General features: G+C 38.1%; 2 protein-coding genes across 2 annotated transcripts in view; one reads left to right on the forward strand and one right to left on the reverse strand.

Moving 5' to 3' along the window:
* Positions 1–4,608: 4,608 nt before the first annotated feature.
* On the reverse strand, positions 4,609–5,226 carry LOC127809352 (uncharacterized). Its single transcript, XM_052348116.1, has one exon. It carries the CDS (start codon positions 5,224–5,226, stop codon positions 4,609–4,611), a length of 618 nt encoding a protein of 205 aa, XP_052204076.1.
* Positions 5,227–17,836: 12,610 nt separating this feature from the next.
* LOC127809904 (elongator complex protein 6) overlaps positions 17,837–24,144 on the forward strand; it is a 36,636-nt gene continuing 30,328 nt past the window's right edge. The window contains exon 1 of the mRNA XM_052349077.1: positions 17,837–18,086. Coding sequence (XP_052205037.1) covers positions 17,877–18,086 — 210 coding nt within the window. The 5' untranslated portion in view covers positions 17,837–17,876. The remainder of the gene's footprint in view (positions 18,087–24,144) is intronic.

The following is a 24,144-nucleotide window of genomic DNA, read 5'->3' on the forward strand; positions in this document are numbered from 1 at the left end:
TTGTCAACTTAAGATCAAAGTACAATAGTATATTTGTTAGTTTGCCTAATAATTTATTTAATTTCAAAACAAAGAGAGAAAAAATATGCGATCAATTTAAGAAACGTAAGCAAGCACGTGGAGAAATTACATAAAAAAATTGTAGAGAGAGCGACCGACCGGGTTGACATAGGAGAGGGGGGTTGAATCTCTATTGAATTCAAAGTTTAACACTTCTCATATGATATGTCCCTTCTTTCATATTCATATTTCTATCTCTTAATTAAGATTTTTTTTTTTTATTTCATTTGAAACCAAAAGCATCATTTAGGTATTTGATGCGGATGAAAATGACACCAAAAAAAATTTAGACACTTGTACACCAAAGTATGAACCACCATGGTCTTTGATCAAATCTCCTTGGCAAGATGAAACTTGCTCCCTCCAAAACAATTGTTAGGATTTCATAAGGGTATTCTTGAAAGACTCTTTAATGCATAAGTTAGAAACTTTAGATAAAAGTAGAAAAAAAGTAGTAAAGATATATAGCTAGATGAGAAGGATTAATTGGTCCTTTTTACCTCATCTGTTAAGGCCTTTATAGTGAGTTGCCACCAAGTTTGTGGGGCAATATGCATCCATGGGGATGTCTCTTCTAGGATGATTCCTCGAAAGGGATATAGATCCCATTAAGAGGGCATAAGATAGCCATAGTTGCTGGGGATAATCATTATTTAGATTGTCATTGCTTGGGATAAGTTACTCTAATGATATCAAGTGTGAAGTGCATGGTGTAGGGCATGTACCCCGACTTGACAAGGATTTCCCTTGGTAGGTCGCGCCTTAGGAGAATGAACATGTAAGGTTTAAAGCTTAAGGTCATTTTTCCCTAGGATGACAAGGAAATATGAATTAGCATATGTGGGGTCTTATAAGATTTACCCATTTTAAGGGACCTCCAGTTGTATAGTTTGATGAAATTGGAGTGAAGGAAGAAGAAAAGTCATTTGAGAATGTTTTTCTTTTATCTAATGAGGCCCACCATATCTGCAATCATTTTGTCACCATTTTGCAAGTAGCTACACTTTTCTTTGCTAGTTTTGCATGGTCACTGTCTTGTAATTAATGCTCATCTTTCACATAGGGAACCCTTACGTCTTATCCTTCCCCTTATGTAAGTCTTATTTCTCCTTTCTTCGTTGATGGAACCCACCACCCTTTGGAATGCTCTAGATGGGGTAATTAGCATTCTCACCCTTTCTTGGAAAGATCAACCCACACTATATGTTCCACCAAAAAATTTGGAGCATGAAAGGTAGTTGTTGTTTTGTTGTGAGTTTCACATATGATTTGACATGGTAAAAAAAAATACACAATAAAACAATTAATTAATTAATTAACATGTCGACCTAGATTAATTGGGTCTACCTAGCAACAAAAGGCTGCAACAGATCCACAACACGTGGCTAATAGAATCCAAGGGTCAGCAAATAAGGCTTGTAGCCTAGCCAAAATAGTTGCGGGGGGGACCCCCACGACCTGACCAAGGCGCTCGCTAAAGGCACCCCCTACGACCCAGCCAAGCCGGTCGAGGGGTTGCTAAGGCCTCTACTGAGGGCAACCTCCTCTAGACAACTACTTGGGCTGTCATGCCATGAACATAACCCCAAAGCTAGGCTCAACAAAGGGCATCATCACCCCTCCAATGGCGACTCCACTGCCAAAACATTTCCCCAAATAAAGGGGTCCCATGTAATGCACAAAATAGGATAACTCTAACATCTAAAGATCCATTTGAGAGGATAAAAGTCATATGTAAGAAATGAATTTTATTTGTAAGAATCTTAATCCTAGCCTACTTAGGATTGCTCCATGTCTCTCTATAAATAAACAATCACTAATTCCAAAAGAGGTACATCTTTGATACTAGTGTGAGTTTCGTTTTACAATTTTCAACATCCTTAGTGTCTAACTTAAGTGTCTGAGTGTTTTTGCATGGATCTCCTCGTGCCTTTTGACAGTGTTCTTCATTAGAGATGCAGGCAGTCTAACAACTACATTCCCAATCAAATAAATTCATTATTGTATTTTGGTAACAACAACATCCTTAAGGATTGGATAAGGGAAGTTGATCCCTACAACTAGGCTTGTTATCCCATCAAGGGGCGAATGTGCATATATGAGGGCGTGTTTAAGTCTGGTTTTGTAACACCCCGCCCTATACAGGCGTGTCACTATAAGGAAATTCGCGAGGTTTCTTTTTTTTTTTTAAAACAAAAATCTGATACTCGCGGCGCCTGTGAGCACAATCTTCACATGCAGATGAAACACTCGTCGAAAAACTACAGCCGACACCTGCGATGATCTTAAGGATAGTCTCCACATGCAGATAATAAACCCCGAAAGATCCAGTCTTACTTGTTTAGTTAACAATAACAAATCTTAACCGAACGAGACAATATAAACACAGCGGAATACTTAATTAATCAAAGTGACGTGGCCTACCACGTGTTACACACCAAAATGTTCCCATGCCGTCATATGTATACAACATCAATACTAATTATTACAACATCGTCAAGTGATATATAACATCAATGCTTCCAAATTTATATAACAACAATAACTATCAAACAAACACCACTGGCTCATCTGTCATGTCCTCGACCTCGCTGTAGTCCCTGACTGGAACGTTGAATGTTCCAGGGGCATAACCCATGTTAGATGATAAACCATCTAAGTGAAGGTATGAAACAGTTATACAATGCATGAAAGACATACGAGCATGGCATACTATACGACAACATGCAAGACACGTCTAACTCGAGATATCACCTTGACATACTTAATCCCTCGCATATCCCACTGTGGCACACGTTCACCTGGTCCAACGTTAATCCCTCGGGTGCACCGTCGTGACACCTGTTCACCTAGTTTAACATTATTCCCTCGAGTGCCCCAGTGTGACACCCGTTCACCTAGATTAACATTGTCCCAATCTCAAGTAGACCCCATACCGCCCCATATGGACCCAACGATGCAATTAGACTTGACCCCACATGATATGAAAACTTACACGCCATGCACTAATATTTTAAAAATAAACAGTTAATGCAATGTAGTGAATATCTACACAACGAATGTAAGTAAATGCCTTGTAAAATAAGCTAAGTCTAGGAACGTACAATTACTCACAAGAACTCACCAAAAGCACTTAAAAACACTTTCGAGTCAAGATAAGGCTAAAATCAAACCACTCACCTTAATTCAGAAAAGTCTGGATTTCGCCTCGGAAAACGTGTCACACCTAAAAAATTGTGTGATTCTTCTTCCAATGACCCAATTGATTCCTATTTCACCATTTAAGACCTTTGGAATCAATATTTCTATTTTTCCATAATTTCTCTATTTTTATTTATTTTTCAAACCTTTCTATCTTCGAAAATTCATTAAAAATACCTAACATCAATTTTCACAAAATATTTTTCATGATAATTCTTAAAATAATTTTACCTAAATTCTGAAATTAAAAACAAAGAAAAAAACATACCTCACGCGCCACCCAGAGGTCCTGCGAGTGGCTGCCACGCGCCGCCGCACAGTCTTCTTCTCCGGTCGTCTTCTCCGATTCCGGCGACGTCCAACGCCCTAAATTCTTATAGGGGCTTGTAGATCTCTTCAAGGCGGCCTCAATGGTGCCCTTGTTCGTCGGAAAGAGTGGCTGGAGGTGGGTTCCAAATTTTCCAGAATCAATCCTTAGAACACTAAGAACAAAAGCCCCTTATCCTTGTGCCTCGATTCAAGCCTGAATTCCCTGAATTTCTCTCGATTTTTGAAGAAAACCCTCGACCGAAAACCTCATTTTATACTCGATTTTTACCCGATTCCCCACCCTATCTTGCTCGTCCTTATCCCTTAAGCCCAAATCTAGCCTCTAAACCAATCGAGAAACACCAAATCAAGCGCTAGATCCCTCGAAAAATTCGGCCAAATCGGAAATATTTTTGGCCATCATTTCCGGTCACTTCGCCGCCGTGCTCGGCCAATAGCCACCCCCTGAAGCTTCATCATCACCTGCAGATCACCCTAGGACCCTTAGGCGAGCTTCCTGACGCCTCCAGAGGCGGCTGCCGGCGGCCATGTGCGGTGGTCGCGTTCCCACTATGCAAGTTTTTCAAAATTGCATTTTCACCCCCTATTTTCTTCATTTGACATTTTAGCCCTTTTCTTTGAGTCCCTGATCTTTCTAAATATACCACAACGACCCTCAAGTTCTATATTTTCTATTTCCTTTTGAAATTTCTGAAAAATTCGTCGATTCGACCTCCCTCTGATATTTTGCAAAATCTGTACTTTTGCCCGAACTCTCCTAATTGCGTGCTTTTGACTTCAAACCTTTGAAAATCCCTGATTTTTATCAAATATCGTCTAACTGTGCCATTTCTCGTTAATTGGCTCATCTTAACTTAGTCATTCTTCTTTCGTTTCGAATATTGCACTTAGGCCCGAAACTTTGCTAAATATCATTTTGACCCATAACTTCAGAAATTCTCTTATTATTTAATACCGGGTATTACATCCTCCCTCTCTAAAAAGAAATTTCGTCCTCGAAATTACTAACTTACAGTATTAAAATAAATGTGGATAAGAAGTCTTCATCTCTTCTTCGCGTTCCCAAGTTGCCTCTTTTTCGTCATGATTACCCCATAGTACCTTCACTAAGGGAATAACCTTGTTCCTTAAGACTTGATCCCTTTGATCTAAGATTCGAACTGGTTCCTCAGGGTACGTTAGATCATTTCGTATCTCAATGGTCTCATTTCGAAGTACCTGCGTAGGGTCTGGCTCATGTTTCCGTAGTTGAGACACATGAAACACGTTGTGGATGTTTGATAATGCCACAGGTAAAGCTAATCTGTAAGCCACTAATCCAATTTTCTCCAAAATCTCATAGGGTCCTATGTATCTTGGGCTTAATTTCCCTTTCATTTTTCCTCGAATCACGGATTTAAATGGAGAGACCTTCAAGTATACCTTGTCACCGACCAAAAATTCCAAGTTTCGTCTTCGTTGATCAGCATATGATTTCTGACGACTTTGACTTATCCTCATTTTCTCTTGTATTTTCTTAATCTTCTCAGTAGTAGTCTGAACAATCTCGGGTCCAACTAATCCTACTTCTCCAGTTTCTACCCAGCAGAGTGGTGTCCTGCATTTTCGCCCATATGATGCCTTGTAGGGAGCCATTCCAATGCTGCTGTGGTGCCCGTTATTGTAGGCAAATTCTACCAACGGTAGATGTTTTTCCCAACTTCTTGAGAATTCCAAAATGCATGCCCTCAACATGTCCTCGAGCGTTTGAATTGTCCGCTCAGACTGTCCGTCAGTCTGAGGGTGATAAGCTGTGCTGAGCTTCAATTGTGTTCCCATATACTTGTGGAAACTTTCCCAAAATCTTGACGTAAATCGTGGGTCTCGATCTGACACTATACTTGTAGGTATTCCATGCAATCATACTATTTCCTCAATGTACAGCTGAGCCAGAGCGTGAGTCGGTTGCCCTATCTTAATAGGCAAGAAATGTGCCGACTTGGTCAGTCGATCCACTATTACCCAAATAACATCGTTTCCTTTGGGACTTCGAGGTAGATTGGTCACAAAATCCATAGTGACGTGATCCCATTTCCACTCGGGAATGTCCAATGGTTGTAACTTTCCTCCCGAACGCTGATGCTCAATTTTGATACGTTGACAGGTATCACATTGTGCCACGTACCGTGCCACGTCCTTCTTCATTCCTGGCCACCAATAAATTTCCCTAAGATCCTTATACATTTTTGTTGATCCGGGATGTACTGTGTATCTTTCCCGATGAGCTTCTCCCAAGATAACTTGTCTTAGACCCTGATCCCTTGGCACGTATGTTCTTCCTTGAAATTGAAGTATACCACCATGGTAACTGAATTCAGGTGCTTTAACTTGATCGTTCTCTTCTATTCACTGACTTCTTCTTGTGTCTGATTGAAGAGCTGATTTGATTTGATTCACCACATCAGGTTGAATTGTCAAATTTGCCAAATATCCCTTGATTGGTTTAGGCTTAACACCTACTGTCAGGTGACTAAATTCCTCGATCATCATGTTAGCCACAATCTCGGAGCTTCTTCGGCTAAGAGCGTCTGCAACTATGTTCGCCTTTCCTGGATGATAGGAAATGGTACAATCATAATCCTTCAAATACTCCATCCATCTTCTTTGTCTCATGTTTAACTCCTTCTGAGAAAATATGTACTTCAAACTCTTATGATCCGTAAAAATCTCAAATTGTACCCCGTAGAGATAATGTCTCCACAACTTCAAAGCATAAATTATAGCTGCTAATTCCAAGTCGTGAGTTGGGTAGTTCTGCTCGTGTCTTTTCAGTTGCCGAGATCCGTAAGTGATTACTTTCTCATCTTGCATTAGAACACATCCCAACCCTATTCCCGAAGCATCACTATACACCACAAACTTTCCTGACTCCGTTGGCATTGCTAAAATCGGTGCCATAGTTAATCGTGCCTTAAGTTCTTGAAAACTTTGCTCACATTTATCATCCCATTCAAATTTAACTTCTTTCTGCGTCAATCGAGTAAGTGGAGCAGATATCTTTGAAAATCCTTCTACAAACCTTCTGTAGTATCCAGCTAGTCCAAGAAAACTTCGGATCTCCCCAATGGTCTTAGGTGCTTGCCATTTTTGAACTGCTTCTATCTTTGCTGGATCGACAGCTATACCTTCTGCAGAAATTATATGTCCAAGAAATGCTACTTGAGTAAGCCAAAATTCACATTTCGAGAACTTGGCGTACAATTTGTGGTCCTTTAAAGTCTGCAAGACTATCCTTAAATGTTTTTCATGATTACTCTTACTTGCAGAGTATATCAAAATGTCATCTATGAACACTATTACAAACTTGTCCAGGTATGGTCTAAACGTTCGGTTCATTAAATCCATAAATGCAGCAGGTGCATTGGTCAATCCAAACGGCATCACTAGATATTCGTAGTGACCATACCGTGACCGAAATGCAGTCTTGGGTACATCTTCCGGTTTGATCTTCATTTGATAGTACCCAAACCGAAGATCTATCTTAGAAAATACTCTAGCTCCTTGGAGTTGGTCAAACAACTCTTCAATCCTAGGCAAAGGGTACTTATTCTTTATGGTTACCTTGTTTAACTGTCGGTAGTCAGTACACATACGTAAGGTACCATCTTTCTTTTTCACAAACAATATCGGAGCTCCCCAGGGTGACACACTTGGTCTGATAAATCCTTTGTCGGTCAAGTCCTGTAATTGCTCCTTCAATTCCCTCATCTCAGCTGGGGCCATCTTGTACGGAGGTATGGATATTGGTTGTGTACCTGGTATAAGATCTATCGAAAATTCAATTTCTCTTTGGGGAGGTAATCCTGGTAATTCCTCAGGAAATACCTCAGGATACTCATTCACGACTCTCACTGATTCCAACTCGAGACTTTTCTTTCCTGATTCGGGTTTGGATGATTGCAACGTGTGCAAAGTCATGCCATTTTCTCTCTTAATCTTCCTACTTTGACCCTGGAACACAACCCATTCTCTGTTAAGCTTGGGTAAACTCACGGTTTTACTCTTACAATCTATTTTAGCCTCATGTAGCGATAGGAAATCCATACCGATAATTATGTCGAAATCTTGAATGTCTAATACCACTAAATCAATCTTAAAACTTTCCGATCCCATACTAAAAATACACTCGCGGCACCCTACCGCAGTTCTTAGAGTTGAACCCATGGGAGTGGCTATTACCATTTGATAACCCAATTCCCTAGGTTCTAACTTTAAACCTTCTAATGATGCATGCGACACGAATGAATGCATAGCACCTGGATCAATTAAAGCATGAGCTGGAATATTCAAAAAGAACAGTGTACCTTCAATAACTGCAGGATCGGCCTCAGCGTCCTCACAAGTCAGATTGTACACTCGGCCTGGACGAACATTTTGTGCACTCCCACTCGGTGGTTCCATCTTCTGCCTTTTTGAGCAATCGCGCGAGATATGCCCTGGTTGACCACAATTGTAACACACCACCTTTCCCTGATTCCCAACCTGGGGCATTGCTTTGATCTTTGGGCAATTTCTCCCGATGTGACCTTCTTCGCCGCATCCATAGCACCGCAAGACACATCTCTTCCCAGGGTGTTTTCTCTTACATCGAGGACACTTCCCGTCATCCCTTGGTTGAGTCGTCGGACTGCCTAGTTTACCGCTCTTACTTCCTTCCTCTGTCTTGATGATCTTGGCTCGTGTCAGATTTCTCTCAATGGTCAAAGCTCGGTGCAATGCTTATTTGTAAGTCTCAATGTCCCATCCACTTAAAACTTGCTGGAGATGTTCTTGTAGTCCTGAAACAAACTTTTGTGCCTTCTGACTCTCGTCAGTCTCGTACATGGGTACGTACTTAATCAATTGAATGAACCGATTATCGTATTGACTCACAGACATCTCTCCCGTCTGCTTGAGCCTCATAAACTCCCAAATTCTTTCTTCCTTCCACCTCTTGGAAAAATACTTGGCGTTAAACTCCTCATTGAATCCCGCCCAAGTATACATTGGTGCATCCTCATTCTCAGCTTCACGCTCCTGTTGAGACCTTATTAATGATCGTTCGGTAGACTGCCACCACCGACCTGCTTCTTCTTCCAGCGTGTAGGTTGCACACCTCACCTTCTCCTCTTCACTGCATTGGAGATGTTGAAGTAGTTTCTCGGTCTACTCCAGCCAATACTCGGCTGAGCTAGGATCATCGCCTGTCCTTCCTTTGAACACAGGGGGTCTCAAATGTCGGTATCGCTCCAAAGCTATGGTCGTGTGCCGCGTAGGCTCCTCTCGACTCACGTATGTTAGCATATTTTCTAAAAATCGCTCCATTCACTCAAATCGGTCCTCACTGGAGCTCGATTCCCCGACGTATCTTTTGTTCCCTCCTGAGTGATTCCTGCGATCATCCTGATCTTCGAGATTATTTCCTTCTCTTCTTCCACTTACGTCATGAGCTGTGTCCCGTAGCCTTCGTGTATTCACCATCTGAAGTAAATCACGGAAATAAATTATACTCAAGAAAAGATTGTTTCTATACAAAGGGGACAGTTTTATTTCTTTATAATATCCCACAAAACAGAACAACTTAGTACAACCGAAAAGGAGAATAGACATAACATCTTATTTTATTTTATATTATATTTACATATCGCTTCGTCCAACAACTATCTCTTCGGCCCTGCTCAGTAGTTCTTCGGCCTCCAAATCCATGACTCCTTGTGGTCCCCGTCACTGTCGGATGCTACCGGGGGTCCTTCGTCATCATCTTGGACTTCCTGAGATTCCTCATCTGATTCCTCATCAGAGCTAATATCTATGACCTCATTCGCGAGATTTGCAGCAATCTCTGCCTGTTCCTCCTCATCTATAACGTCCCCGAGTAGATCCTGATGCTCGTTCCGCATTCTTGCGCAGAATTCACGTAGAGAGTCGTCTTCCCAGTCCTGCCACAACCATTGCGCAAAAGTCTTCCATTCCCCCTCCAACTGGTCAATAAGAAATCCGATCTGAAACTCTGATAAATCTACCATCTGTCGGTAACTAGGGGGCACATCATCAATAATTTCCTCCATTGCAAGCAGAAACACATTCATGTCCTCATTTTGCAGGTTTCCTCGAGCTTCGATCCTATTTGCCCAATGTGACAGCAGTACTTGATCCACCATTTTCTACTAATAATACACAAAGATTTTCTTAGAGACCTCAAACAAGTGTTTCCTAATGTTTTCATATGACACCTAGAATCCATATCCCTGTTCTAAGTTAACAAACCTAACCGTGCTAAGTTCAATAACCTAGCCTAATCATCCTAGGGTTTTAACCTAGGGCTCTGATACCAATTGTAACACCCCGCCCTATACAGGCGTGTCACTATAAGGAAATTCGCGGGGTTTCTTTTTTTTTTTTAAAACAAAAATCCGATACTCGCGGCGCCTGTGAGCACAATCTTCACATGCAGATGAAACACTCGTCGAAAAACTACAGCCGGCACCCGCGATGATCTTAAGGATAGTCTCCACATGCAGATAATAAACCCCGAGAGATCCAGTCTTACTTGTTTAGTTAACAATAACAAATCTTAACCGAACGAGACAATATAAACACAGCGGAATACTTAATTAATCAAAGTGACGTGGCCTACCACGTGTTACACACCAAAATGTTCCCATGCCGTCATATGTATACAACATCAATACTAATTATTACAACATCGTCAAGTGATATATAACATCAATGCTTCCAAATTTATATAACAACAATAACTATCAAACAAACACCACTGGCTCATCTGTCATGTCCTCGACCTCGCTGTAGTCCCTGACTGGAACGTTGAATGTTCCAAGGGCATAACCCATGTTAGATGATAAACCATCTAAGTGAAGGTATGAAACAGTTATACAATGCATGAAAGACATACGAGCATGGCATACTATACGACAACATGCAAGACACGTCTAACTCGGGATATCACCTTGACATACTTAATCCCTCGAATATCCCACTGTGGCACACGTTCACCTGGTCCAACGTTAATCCCTCGGGTGCACCGTCGTGACACTCGTTCACCTGGTTTAACATTATTCCCTCGAGTGCCCCAGTGTGACACCCGTTCACCTAGATTAACATTGTCCCAATCTCAAGTAGACCCCATACCGCCCCATATGGACCCAACGATGCAATTAGACTTGACCCCATATGATATGAAAACTTACACGCCATGCACCAATATTTTAAAAATAAACAGTTAATGCAATGTAGTGAATATCGACACAACGAATGTAAGTAAATGCCTTGTAAAATAAGCTCAGTCTAGGAGCGTACAATTACTCACAAGAACTCACCAAAAGCACTTAAAAACACTTTCAAGTCAAGATAAGGCTAAAATCAAACCACTCACCTTAATTCAGAAAAGTCCGGATTTCGCCTCGAAAAACGTGCCACACCTCAAAAATTGTGTGATTCTTCTTCCAATGACCCAATTGATTCCTATTTCACCATTTAAGACCTTTGGAATCAATATTTATATTTTTCCATAATTTCTCTATTTTTATTTATTTTTCAAACCTTTCTATCTTCGGAAATTCATTAAAAATACCTAACATCAATTTTCACAAAATATTTTTCCATGATAATTCTTAAAATAATTTTACTTAAATTCTGAAATTAAAAACAAAGAAAAAAACATACCTCACGCGCCCTCACGCGCCACCCAAAGGTCCTGCGAGTGGCTGCCACGCGCCGCCGCACAGTCTTATTCTCCGGTCGTCTTCTCCGATTCCGGCGACGTCCAACGCCCTAAATTCTTGTAGGGGCTTGTAGATCTCTTCAAGGCGACCTCAATGGTGCCCTTGTTCGTCGGAAAGAGTGGCCGGAGGTGGGTTTAAAACCCAGTTGCAGGTCGCGGCGGCGGCGGTTCGATTTTTCCGGCCAAGCTTCCAAAACCCCTCCAAATCTATACCAAACGCTCCCAAATTTTCCAGAATCAATCCTTAGAACACTAAGAACACAAGCCCCTTATCCTTGTGCCTCGATTCAAGCCCGAATGCCCTGAATTTCTCTCGATTTTTGAAGAAAACCCTCGGCCGAAAACCTCATTTTATACTCGATTTTTACCCGATTCCCCACCCTATCTTGCTCGTCCTTATCCCTTAAGCCCAAATCTAGCCTCTAAACCAATCGAGAAACACCAAATCAAGCGCTAGATCCCTCGAAAAATTCGGCTAAATCGGAAATATTTTTGGCCATCATTTTCGGTCACTTCGCCGCCGTGCTCGGCCAATGGCCACCCCCTGAAGCTTCATCATCACCTGCAGATCACCCTAGCACCCTTAGGCGAGCTTCCTGACGCCTCCAGAGGCGGCTGCCGGCAGCCATGTGCGGTGGTCGCGTTCCCACTATGCAAGTTTTTCAAAATTGCATTTTCACCCCCTATTTTCTTCATTTGACATTTTAGCCCTTTTCTTTGAGTCCCTGATCTTTCTAAATATACCACAACGACCCTCAAGTTCTATATTTTCTATTTCCTTTTGAAATTTCTGAAAAATTCGTCAATTCGACCTCCTTATGATATTTTGCAAAATCTGCACTTTTGCCCGAACTCTCCTAATTGCGTGCTTTTGACTTCAAACCTTTGAAAATCCCTGATTTTTATCAAATATCGTCTAACTGTGCCATTTCTCGTTAATTGGCTCATCTTAACTTAGTCATTCTTCTTTCGTTTCGAATATTGCACTTAGGCCCGAAACTTTGCTAAATATCATTTTGACCCATAACTTCAGAAATTCTCTTATTATTTAATACCGTGTATTACAGGTTTTCACATATACGAAGGTATGTTCAAGAGAATGAAAAAAGAAAGGAAATTCACGAACTTAAGGTAAATAAGGAATATGACAGTTACCTAGTATGAAGATAAGTTCACATAATTAATTAGATACATGTTTATTAATTAGATACAATAGACCCTAAGCATAGGAGGTACTGGAGCTTATATTGATGTGTTGCTCTAACCTTAGACCACAAAAGATAATATCAATAAGATGGAAGCTACTGGGAATGAGTAACGATTGGGGCTTAAAAGGCAAAAAGTTTAAACCTAACACAGCTTACCCCAAATGCCATAAACAACATAATAGGAAACCTCGCACGGTAGTAACCAATCGATGCAACAATTGTGAGGAAGAAGGTCATGTGTCTTGGAAATTCCCTAAAGGAATAACTTGTTATTAATTCAAGCAACCTAGGCATATCTCAAAAGATTACTAGAAGTAAAGAGGGACCAAGCAATAGGATCAAGCCAAAACTAATCAAGGGCATCAACATGGAAGAATTTATAATATGATCAAGGAAGATGCTAACACTAACCTTGTTGTTATCCAATTTTGTTATTTCTAAGTACTAGTACATGCATTAGTAGACCCTTGCTCTACAAATTTGTTTATATCATTTGCATTGGCACAAAACCTAGAGTTGAAACTTCAAGACTTAGGTTACCTGCAAAGTAAATGGACAGAATGGATTAGCGAAAATAAGTGAATGAATCGAAGGAAAAAGACTACGCCATGTGGCCAAATAGGGAGCCCCCAGCGATCAACCACGCACCCCTACACGTGCTTGCACGCCTCTGCCCACCTGCACCCGCACAACAGACAACGAGATAACAACCTGATAACGAAAAAGACAACAAACTTGTTACCCTGCACATAGCTTAGCAACAAGGAGAAAAATAAGTCTGTTGTTCTGCTAATAGCTTGACAATCGAGAAAACACAAAAGACTCGTTGCCCTGCTCATAGCCCGACAATGAGGAAGATAACAAACCCATTATCCCGCACGTAGATAAGACATTGTCTTGCACGTAGCCTGACAACGGATATTCTTTCTAATCGCAGATGTAGGCGTTATGCCGAACCGTAAAAACAAAATATGGATATTCTTTCTAATTGCGAACATAGGTATTATGTTGAACCGTGAAAGTAAAATGTATACATATTCTTTCTAATTGTGGACGTAAGCGTTATGCTAAACTGCGAAAACAAAACTAATCATGGACATAGGCGTTACGTCGAACTGCGAACACAAAATATATTGATATTTTTTCTAATTGCAAACGTAGGCGTTACGCCCACAATACCAACAAGCATATACACATGAAATAGGGAGCCGCAACATTATGACAAAAAAGACCCGTTACCCCACTTACAGCCTCAACAACAAGGAAAACACAAACCCATTATGCCCATAGCTTGACAATGAGGGAAAAATAAAAGGTCATGTTGCCTCGCTTACAACCCGGCAACGAGAAGACAAACACATCCCATTGTCCTACATGTAGCCCAACAATGGAGAAAAAATAAACAGTTGCCCCGCAAGTAGCTCGACAACGAGAAGTCATAAGACTGTTGTCCTGCAAGTAGCTATACAACGAGGAAGCATAATATCTGTGGCCTCACAGACGACTTACACTGTTTCGCCTAATGACCAAATGGCGCAATAGCCATTGTCCTATAAGAAGAGACGTCATATTCGTCGTTCTGCAAATAATTCAACAACCAAAAAATGGAACGTCAATCATTATGAACACCCTTGGGTTCAGAGAAAATTCTCAATATGCCAATGCTTCTCCTGATGAAATATAGATACGTATATGAGCCAATAATGGCACGATCACCAAGTCCATGTCTAGCACTCTTAAGTTGATTTGAAGATCTTTTAGATCACCAAGGAGTCGTGTCCATGCTCCCAAATGGTGGAGTATTAAACATAGGGATCTCAACTCTAGGATTAGAAGCTTCATCACGGTGCATGTCTTTCAAACCACCTGCCTCGTCACCTTTGAGTGATCGACCCTTATGTAAAGTTGAAATACGAAAACGCCAGAACTACGAATGATATAGAGACTCAAAATGATTATAAGAGCTAAAATAACCTCGGGGCTTGAAAAGTTACCTACATAGGGAAGAACTTCAAGAGAAAGAAGTAAAAGGAAGGCATGTACGAAATTTGCAGGGTAAGATACTCTTTCGCTCGGGATTCCCGAACAAAAGAGTAGGGAGCAATTGATATGCCCTACAAAGTAAATGGACAAAGTGAATTAGCAAAAATAAGCGAAAGAATTGAAGGAATGAGACTATGCCATATGGCCAAGTAGGGAGCCCCCACGCGCATGGTCGCAACCCGCCACGCACTCCCTTGCGCACCCGTAGACGTTTGAATGATGTGGTGTTGGCTGTCGATATGGCCAAATAACCTGGCTGTCTTTGTTGAAGTGTCTTATCTTGTTTTCGTGGACATCATCAACAAAACTTATTATGTAATACATAATAAAATAATCTATATAATATAAAGCAACATATATTATATAATATGTGATACCAATATATTATACTAAAAAGGTGACCCATGTTACGCATATGTAAAAAAAATAAATAAATAAAATTAAAGTTCATAGAGTGATGTTTTGTTTAAATTTTAATTTTTTAGGCAAAATTTAAGCAAAATGAGTTTTAGTATAGTGATAAAATACTTTTGTCTTAATCATTGGCTAACATGTGGCATTTTCAACGATTGACACATGTTACATTTGTATTAATACATTTTAAAAATTAATTTAAATGCTAAACTTAATTAATAATATAAAAAAATTCAAAAGTCATCGACCTTTCAAATTTAATCTTTTTTAAAATTTTATTAATTTTATCTTTTAAAGAGTCATTTTATATTTTTGAAAAAATATTTTCTCAATAAAAAAATGGGATGTCTATTTTACACTATAAGTTATTTTTTTTTTGATAAATGAGTGAGTGCTTGTAAAATGATAATAATATGATATTTAACATTTTAAAATTTAAATATAGTTTTAAATTATTTTAAGAACATTAATATGTTTAAAGCATATTTTAAATGATAATACTAAGGGCAGTGAATGATTAAGCATGTTATTTTCAGATAAAATGTATTTATTTTATATTATTTTTAATTTTTAAACAATTTTATTAATTAATTAAAGATCTCAAAACACAATATATTTATCATTAATTAATAAGATTATTTAAAAACTGAAAATAATGTGCAATAATATAAAAATTAATCCCAAAATGCTCGAGTTAAAAATTATAAAACAAAATGAATCATAATATAATAATGGTTTGGTGTTTTGTTCATTGTTTTATTTTTCTATATAGTACATAATTATATATTATGATAATATATTTGTGTAATATTGGTGTTTTGGGCATTCTCGATAGAATTGTTCTCGTAAGACTCTCCTCTTCGGGAGACCCTCTTGAAAGTCTTTTCAAGATTCAAAAACATGTCAAACCTATTTTTGATGTCTTTATTTGAAAATTCAAAATAAATGATCTAAAACTATAATTTTCTCATTTTTCTACATTCTTTTAAAGACTAATTTAAGCGTGAAGGGCCTATGCAAGGGACACCCCGCGTCCCTAATCACTTCTTCTTTCACAATTTTTAAAAAAATTAGAAAATCGAGATGGATATAGTCTATAACTACAAATTTATTAATGTATCTAGACAATAACACAATCAAATAGTAGAACTATTTATTAAAATTAAAGTCACACACAACAAGTCCTGCAATATATATTAGCATGTGGTACTTTGTATGATTTCTACATGGTAGCCTCTAAGGTATAAGCACAAACTGAATCCTTTCTACCAGCTTAGCTTTCAAACCACCCAAAGCAACAAAGTCTTGACTTGGTCAAACAATTACCAACTTTGAATTGCCATATAATTAAGACCTAACAAAGGGCATCCCCTAGAGAAAATCAAAAAAGAATTCTTCTAATTACAATTCCTAGATAGCAACTAAGTAGAATAATGGTGTCAATTTCATTTAAGCATTCCACCCTACACCAACAAAACCTCCTTAACTAAAGGCCATCTAAATTTGAAACTCAAAACCCCAAAAAAAAATTAAAAGAAAAATCAAAATATAATATAATTATATCTTGTCACCGCGACAAGCCTCAAAGGTTTGAAGATACAAAACTATTGATGGAAATAAATAGGGCTCAAAGCATGATGACCAAGCTAAAATCAACTTATTTGAAGACATGTAATCTTTAGAACATTAAATGGATTTGTCAGATTGTTCAATTAGAGAAATGATATAAAATGATTTTAAATTTGCATACACAGAATACTCGAGTATCAGATATAATTTCAATTTTTTTCATAAAAAAAATTTCAAATTCACCTCGTAAGGTTTGCAACCTTACACTCTTCACTTTCTTATCACCTTTGTACGCTTTTTGCAAAATCTCCCAAGTTTCCTTTGCTGTTATTGCATTCTAAATTCTTTCAAACACAATCTTGTCCTCGACTTGGTAAAGAAAGAATAGAGCTTTCTTGTGCTTTTTTTCTATTTTCTCTCAAGGCATTTTTCTAAGATTGAGAGAGTGTTGCTCTTATAGCTTGATCAACTAGTTCAACATAGCCGATTTCAACAATCTCCATTAGCTCCTAAAAATCGAACAAGGCTTTCATTTGAATACACCATTGATCAAATTTTTTTTTGGCTGAACTTCAAAAGCTGAGGTTGAATCATTGCGTTCATGTTCATAATCAGATTCTGATATCAAATGTAGAAAATTAAAGTTTCAATTTTAATTTCTAAAAAAAAAATTCTTGGAGCAAAAAAATAGAAAGGAAAAAACTCTGAAATTTTTATTGAGATATTGATAAAGGAACAAACGATACTGCCACTTATAAATAAGTGTAATACGAAAGAAAAAAATCCAAAAATTCTTCATAAAAACACTTTAACTAAACAAACCATAAATCTGCTTATACTAACTTATTCAACAAAACTAAGTCAAAAATAAATTAAGTTTAAGTTCAATCAAATTTCAACATTATGAACAACAATGTTATTATAATATAATATATAAAAACATATTTTTATATAAAACTTAATGAATCATAATATAATAATGATTTGACCTTTTTTTATATCTCATATTTTTTAATATTATATATATTATTATATGTAATATATCAATTTATAGATACTATAATTAATAAGTCACATATTTTATATTGTACTGTATAGTTATAGAACATATGGTGAAAATTGACGGTGGGAGTCGAGTTGGAATTAATTAAAGTTTCTTAAAAGTCCAGTAATTTTAGAAAATTACAGGAAGGCCCTTTCATTACGTTAGCAGCTGATCTCAGATTCATCATTTAACTCATCCAACCCTAAACCCCATCAAAATCCTAATCCTCAATTGCCACAAGCTAGCCATGGAGCGAGCGTCGAACCTTCTGGACGAAGCACTAGGTCTCAACGGCGGCGGGAGCGGTGGCACAGTGGTGGTTATCGAGGACTGCGTCGAGACCAGCGGTGCCTTCGTCCTCCACCACCTCCTCAAGCGTGCTCTTTCCGGCGGCGTCGTCATCTTCGTCGCCTTCGCTCATCCCTTTTCTCACTATGATCGCATTCTGCGAAAAATGGTTCTGCCCCACTTTCTGTCAAAATTTGTCCTTTTGTTTGTTGTTATTGCTGCATGAACTGAATCGTTCTCATTATTGGAGTTTTGAATTCAAAATCCTGACTTCGCACACGAGTTAATTCACATTTTTTTTTTTGCGGTTGGGTTTCTGTAAATTGGGGTGAATTGAATGTACTTCTTATAGACTACTGTTAGTTTTATGTGGAATTAAGTTTAACAGTTTGATTGCCAATCAAAGACATCTACTCTGTCTATATATTTGGTTTAAAAAAATAAAAATAAAAGAAAAATAGAAATAAGGTAAAGAAAGGAAAGATAGTGGAGAAATTTAAACTAGATTCTCATCTGTATTAAACTAAATTTAATACTGAATCATTTTTTAATAAATTCATTATTGTTTGTTGTTTATAGATTTGCACAAATGATTTTTTTTTTTTTCAGCTGGACTGCTATGAGGTTATGGCCTCTATAATCAGTTGCATGAGATAAAACTGATTGATGAGATAGTTCTAGTATTCTATAATGACTTAAGGAGAGGTTCATTCCAATGCTATCTAGGATGCTGGTTGGGTACAAATGTGCAATACAATATCTTATTGGGTATACGTCATGGAGTAGGTCTTGTTGGAGTGTTATTTGGTTGTCTTGCTTAACATGTTCCATTATATATATATGGTACATAAATTTCTAGTTTGATTTTTACAGCTTTTCTCTTTGATTTCTCTTTAAATTCATGTTGACATGTAAGATGATTCGGCTTATGTGAATGTACAACAGTTAAGGTTTCGCAATCTGCTTCACAATTCTGTGCTAGGGCTGGGATGATCATTGGATCATATTGCGATTGGGGTCAATGAAATTGTTGAACTTGGTATTTGGGAAGTTTCTGGTACTGAAGACACTTAAAATATTTGTTGCCGCCAATTTTCTCTGTGAAATGTGAAGTATTTGGAATTCTAGAGAAATTTTGAGATAGAATGAGATATTTGATGCAATACCTGCATTATATTTCTGTGAGCACCAAAAATTTGTTGGCATATGAGTGTTAGAATTTGATGATTTTGTGGATGGTAGGATGGAGAGACTTTGAATGATTAGGGTATTGGGAATATCCCTACAAATTTAGATAATATAGGGAACTTTGTTGGATAGTAATTTGTTTTTCTAATTTATGTTGGTGAAAGAAGGATCATATGCTTGCAATCAAACTTAGTTGTTAATTTGATTGGTACTATGATAATCTCATCTTGGATATGAATTATGAATCCTAGGGCTCTTAGGTCTTGCATCTACTTCATATTATATGCTATTCAACCAAGTTTTCTAATACATTGTAAAATCAGGAATGTGAACTAACTTAAACAAATCCTTTAAAAAAAATGAACATCATCTATTTAGATATTTGTAATACTACCTCTATTTCCATAATAGATTCCCTTAACACTACATTGGCAATAAGAACTCCCTGATCTTCCTTCTCTCGATGCCATTTTCCTTTTGTTGGGGTTGACTCTAGCTTGATCTTAAGTGGTTGACTTGCTTTCCATGATCTTCCTTATAAGGTCTCCCAATGCCATTTTCCTTGTTGGGATTGATTCTAGCTTGTGCTTAAGTGGTTGACTTGCTTTCCATGATCTTCCTTATAAGGTCTCCTGATGCCATTTTCCTTTTGTTGGGGTTGACTCTAGCTTGAGCTTAAGTGGTTGACTTGCTTAAGTGGTTTGCTAGAGTTAACAATAGCAACATGAATTCTAGCTATCCAATCATTTTTATGTAAGGCTCTTATAACTCATATCATACCTAAAGAGTCTCCCATCAGGTCTTTTTTATCTTCCTATATGTCTTTTGCTAAAGACTTGTTCCACTCATTTGTTTCCTCACAAGAGTCTTTATTATTGGGTTTTTTTTTCACATGACCAAACTATATGTAAATCCTTTTGCTTATCTCTATATCTTTCCAATAGGTGCCTCTCCAAGTATATATAGCTTCCATTGTTGACTTACTAGGCATGAAACTTGTTGGAGAATATATGGAATAATTCTTGCCATGTGGTGATAATAAGAGATTGGAATGTGATAAAAGAGAAAAGATGATAAGAAGAAGAGTTTTAAATTAAAGACAGCTGAGGAGATAAAGAATGGATAAGAAGTTATAAATAAAGTAGTTACATAAAGATAGGAGAGAACTATCTTTTAAGTTTGAATCCTATCTTATTTGTTGTACTATATTTAAATTTTGTATTTTGAATTCCTGTATACTAGGAGCAAACTAAGGGCTGATCGTGTATATATACCTCATTGGAGATCAAATACAAGTGTGAAAAATAATTCGTTTTGTTCACCTCCAATTTTACCTAGAGTATTCCTACTTCGGGTTTTCTATTTGTTCATGGTATCAGAGCCGCCGATCTAGTGGCTACATATCTTTTTTTTTTCTTCACCAAATAGTCGTTTCAAGATGACTAGCAACCCACCAACAAGTGAAACCTCCACTAGCTGTCCTGCACCCACCTGAACCCCATAAACTCCAGTTCCTATTTCTTTAGGCAGCCATACCTTTTAAATTACACAGCATAAATTGAATGGGACTAATTTTTGAGAATGGTCTCAATCAGTTTTGTTGGTTGTTAAAGGGAAGGGAAAAGTGGGATACCTGACTAGTGGTACTCCTATGCCAAATCCTGAAGTTGCTAATTATGAAGTTTGGGATGCCGAAAATTCAATTGTTATGGCTTGGCTCATTAATTCCATGGAGCCAAAGATAGGCAGAACCTATCTGTTCTATAAAATAGCCAAGGAAGTATGGGAGGTAGTGCAAGCTCTCTACTCAGATATGGAGAACACAACTCAATGTTTTGAAATTCGGTCAGCCATTCGAACAACTCGACAAAGTAATCATTCGGTCATCAATTACTATAACATGTTGACTGAATTAGGCAAGAAATGAATCTATTTTATGACATTAGTTGGGAGTGCACTGAAGATGGAGTTAAATACAATAAAATGGTGGAAAAAGAACAGGTGTTTGATTTCCTTCTTGGCCTTAATTTTGACCTGGATGAAGTTAGAGGAAGATTGCTGGGAACTAAACCATTCCCATCAATCCGGGAGGTATTTGCACAGATAAGAAGGGAGGAAAGCTAAAAGAAGGTAATGATGAACTCATTTTCTACAAATGAAAATAACACTCAGAATTCAGCTCTTGCTGCTTTTAAACTAAGAACAGTACCAATACGTGGTGAATCACAAAAAGAGAAACAGTGGTGTGATCACTGTCATAAGCCCTATCATACTAGAGATACTTGCTGGAAAATTCATGGGAAACCAGCAAATTGAAAGGGAAAAAATCAAAAGAAGATGACTCATGCAGCCTATGTAGTAGAGGCTGAAGAGGGTAAAATGACTAATCTTCCCGCAACAACGGATCAATTGGAACTTCTTCAGCACGTATTGAACCGGACAAAGGTCACTAAGTCATCTGATTCGGTTGAATCTTCCAAACCAACTGTGTCACTTGCCGAACAGGGTACTTATTAGTGTTTCTTCTCTAAAATGTTGTCTACAGATGATTGGATTGTAGATACAGGAGCTTCAGATCATATGATAGGTTCATTACATTGATTTTCAACCTATAAAAGGTGTGATAGGATTGTAATTGTGACTATGGCAGATGTTACCGTATCCTATGCTAAAGGAGAAGGATCAATATATATAGTTGGCTTGCATTTAAAGTCTGTTTTATATGTGCCTAAATTGAAGTGTAATCTATTGTCAATCAGCAAACTAACTAAGGACATGAATTGTAATGTGACATTTTTTCTAACTCACTGTGTTTTTCAGGACCTAATTTCGAGAAAGATAATTGGCAATGCTGAGGGAAAGGAGGGTTTTTATTATGTCAATAGAGCAGCCGGTACTCCCACCTTATCTAGGTTACATAATAAATCCTCCATTTCTACTGTCTTAGATTTTAATATTCATTTATGGCATAAACGGTTAGGCCATCCTAGTTTTAGATACTTAAAGATCTTGTATCCTCACTTGTTTATTAATAAAGGGAGTGAATCTTTTCAATGTGAGCAATGTATATTTGCTAAACAAAGTAAAGTTTCACATCTTATTCATTCTTATCAGCCCACCAAACCATTTTATTTAGTACATAGTGATGTATGGGGACCAACAAGAACTCCTAATCTCACCAACACTTGTTGGTTTTTCACTTTCATAGATGATCATATTAGGGTTTTGTCATGGTCCTAAGGGTAGGATAGTCCAAAATTTTTGTAAGCTGCTAGGGGTTGTACCTAGGCAATTATTAGCTAGCTTCTCCTGGTGTACATTCTAGAAAATACAACAGCTAATGGATCATAAATACTTGTACTGTGGCTTATCCAACAATCATGAAAATGAAAAGAATATAATTTCTCTCCCCCAAATTCTGTTATTCTCTTTCTCTCTCTTCCTTTCTCTCTTTCTTTTTCGAATTCCTTCAGGATTCTCTCATTAGAATCCTAAAATACCTTTGTTAGCTCTGAGACACTAACGTGTTTGTTGGCTCTTCTTACTAAAAGAAAAGTCTAAAGTTCATGCAATGTCTAGAAAATTCCACCAAATGGTACGCAATATCAATCCATATCCTTCGGTTGGATAATGGAAAGGAATATTTCTCAAATGAGTTTGACAACTACTTGAGTGAAAGTGGGATTATCCATCAAAGTACTTATCCCTATAACCCATAACAAAATGGAGTGGTTGAGAAGAGAATCAACATCTCCTTGAAATTACCCGATCATTGATGTTTACAAGCTTAGTTCCTAATTCCTATTAGGGAGAGGCTATACTTTTAGCTGGTTATGTAACGCCCCACTTTTCTTTTCTCCAAGGTGCACATACAAAGATGTATGATGACGTTAACAACTACAAGATAATCAAATGGCGTTTATGGAAGCCTTTGCCAACGAAAGCAAAGGATCGAGCCTGAAAGCTTTTTTTAAAAACCATAAGCTAGACATTTAAGGCTTCCATTATATGCTTTTAACACAAAAATCACTCGAAAATCCATAATACAACTTAGGAATCCAGGGATCATTTAAGCTCCCTTTTTACAACAATTAAAACTCACACTAAAGCCACAGTACAATGCTTTTACAACTAAAACGTAGAGAAGCTAGCTATCCGAGAACCACTTCCTTTCCTTTCCTTTGACTTAATTCCGGGGTACCTGTCATGACTAACCCACCTGGAACGTTGAATGTTCCAGGGGTATGAGACACCCAAGTTAGATAGTTATATTTAAGTGAGTGCAGAAAGAAGAAAAATCATGCATGTAAATGAGTTATGCAAATGACATGAAACCGCCCCTGTGGTAGTGACGCCGAGGTGTTGCAATCACCCCCACTGATCTATCATGTTCTCACATCTCCAAGACTTTTCTCCAGTCAAACATGAGATCCTGACTTCAACTAGCCACACACACCAAGTGATGCATGACAAAGTAAGAGAAAATGCTCGATTTAAAGAAAAGTTATGCTTATGCAAGTAATCACACTTACCTGTGTGAAGACAAAATGTTCGGTATGTAGCATAAAGATGCAAGAAGCACTCATCTTGCTGGTTTGGAAGCGTTAAGGTACTGTTCACAGGGTTCGAAAATGCTTTTCTACAAAAATAACATACTTTCAAAACTCAAATCTAAAATATTTTTACATAGGGTCCTAGAATAAATTTAAGGACCAACACTTCAAAATTTTGGGCCAAGGGGGCCCTTCACGCACCCACACGCACTGGGGGAAGGACCCCCATGCGCTGCACTCGCAGCAGGTAGATGGCGCGTGAGTTGCACGCGTCGCCCCTCCGTTTTGACCGCTTTATGTATTTTGGTGAGTTAATGATTGAGGTGTTCGAATCATACTTAGATTAGTTTGTAGTTGTATTTGTGGACCGATATCTAACTTGTTCTCCTCGAGAGAATTCGAGCATGAGAAAGTGTCGGTACCAGGAGTGTGACTATTGCATCGTGTGCTAAGTGGGCTTGAGAATTCAGAGGTTTGGGAAGGGGG

This window comes from Diospyros lotus, chromosome 9 (assembly GCF_014633365.1).
Source record: "Diospyros lotus cultivar Yz01 chromosome 9, ASM1463336v1, whole genome shotgun sequence".
NCBI classification, from domain to species: domain Eukaryota; kingdom Viridiplantae; phylum Streptophyta; class Magnoliopsida; order Ericales; family Ebenaceae; genus Diospyros; species Diospyros lotus.

What these genes read in the sequence shown, in the direction of transcription:
- LOC127809352 (XM_052348116.1), bottom strand. Translation starts at nt 5,226, where the DNA reads ATGGCTCCCTACAAGGCATCATATGGGCGAAAATGCAGGACACCACTC.